The sequence below is a fragment of the Belonocnema kinseyi genome, chromosome 3 (assembly GCF_010883055.1).
Source record: "Belonocnema kinseyi isolate 2016_QV_RU_SX_M_011 chromosome 3, B_treatae_v1, whole genome shotgun sequence".
Lineage (NCBI taxonomy): Eukaryota > Metazoa > Arthropoda > Insecta > Hymenoptera > Cynipidae > Belonocnema > Belonocnema kinseyi.
In genome coordinates, this window is record NC_046659.1 from 18,932,747 (window position 1) to 18,934,219 (window position 1,473).

The 1,473-nt window shown below is 33.3% G+C and overlaps 1 protein-coding gene across 1 annotated transcript in view; it reads right to left on the reverse strand.

Moving 5' to 3' along the window:
- Positions 1-118: 118 nt before the first annotated feature.
- Positions 119-1,473, reverse strand: part of LOC117169005 (transcriptional repressor protein YY1-like) — a 166,619-nt gene continuing 165,264 nt past the window's right edge. The window contains exon 3 of the mRNA XM_033355048.1: positions 119-648. Within this exon, the coding sequence (XP_033210939.1) occupies positions 534-648 (115 nt within the window). The 3' untranslated portion in view covers positions 119-533. The remainder of the gene's footprint in view (positions 649-1,473) is intronic.

A 1,473-nucleotide genomic window follows, 5' to 3' on the forward strand; every position in this document is an offset into this window, starting at 1 on the left:
CCCCCCCCCCAACAACAAGAAAAGCAATTAGATGATCACATATGCCTAACACCTATAGCTACATGTATTATTAACATGTAAGAAATGGTAATAAGATAATAGCTTATCCAATAAAATTATTAAATCGCGCTTTATTCGTGTCGGAAAATTTTCAAAATATTTTGTATACATTATTTGATTTTGCGTGCAAATATATACAGTTTTCTTTTAAAATAAAGCACGTAAAAGCGCATACCTTGCTAAATGACAACTTTTACACAGAAATTTGAGCGATGCGCAAATTTGCGTATTTTCAGAAAAGAGTACACATTACTTTGTCGCATATTCTGAGTTTATTTTCGTAAATATTTTTGTTCTTGAATACGTTATTGTTAATCTTGTCTCTAGACACACAGTTATGGCCCAATTAAATATGCTATTAATCGTATAGTGCTCTTTCTGCCATAACCGTTTCCTTGCAAATATGTACAATAGGTTGGGAATATTTTAGCAGTTATGGTGAATTATAAAAAATGCATCCATGAATAAAAAGGCTAATCGGCATAAACGATAAATTGCTGATTATCAACATCAGCTACCTCGACTTGGACGAACTGTGGTTGTTGAAGCTGAATCTGCTGCACTTGTCTTCCAATAGCATTACGCGATCTGTAAATAAAATCTTTATTAAAATGATGCAGGCTTTAGATTACGTATTTTAAATTACATTTTGTAATTCAGCACTTCTGAACTACTAGCCAATAATACTTAACTGATTTAAGGTTTAAAGGTTTTTGGTCAACTTAAAGGGGGTAAGCGCCATTTTCGAAATTTTACACAGAAACGAATAAACGTTCGCATTTTATTATTTTAAGCATTAAAGAATGTTCCATTTTTTATACATAGTTCTAGTGCATATACATGTCCTGTATGAATTCCATGTCTCTACACGAAAAATTCTGGACGCTACGATTTTTTATGTTCTGGAAAGGGGGTAACTCCACGGTAGCGGAACAACTAAAGGAGATAACTCCGTCTGTTTTTTCGTTTTACCTTGTTTACTGCATTCGCCCGGAGTTATATTGCATTATTCACAATAATCCTTGTGATTCAGAAATGTTTTAAATGAGAATATGAAATTTGCGATTTTGAAATGTCAATAAAATATTACAAAACACAAACGTTAAACCCTTCACATGTGCCCTTTATTCCCCATGCTACGCCATTAACAAAGAAAACGCAATGAATTACAGCTTGATTTATTCGTAAAAGTATGTAGAACAAGGTTTTGGATGCATTTTGTTTCTGAATTGAACGAGAAACAAGTACTTATCGGAAAAGCCACAAACAAACTCGAGGTTGACAGCTTTTCCACTTCTAGACTCATTTAATTAAAGAAAAATAGATGAAAACTCTCCGCTACGATGACCTTCGAATGCTTATTTTACATGTGTGCACATTAGATGACACTGCATTCCCATAGATTTCGAATCA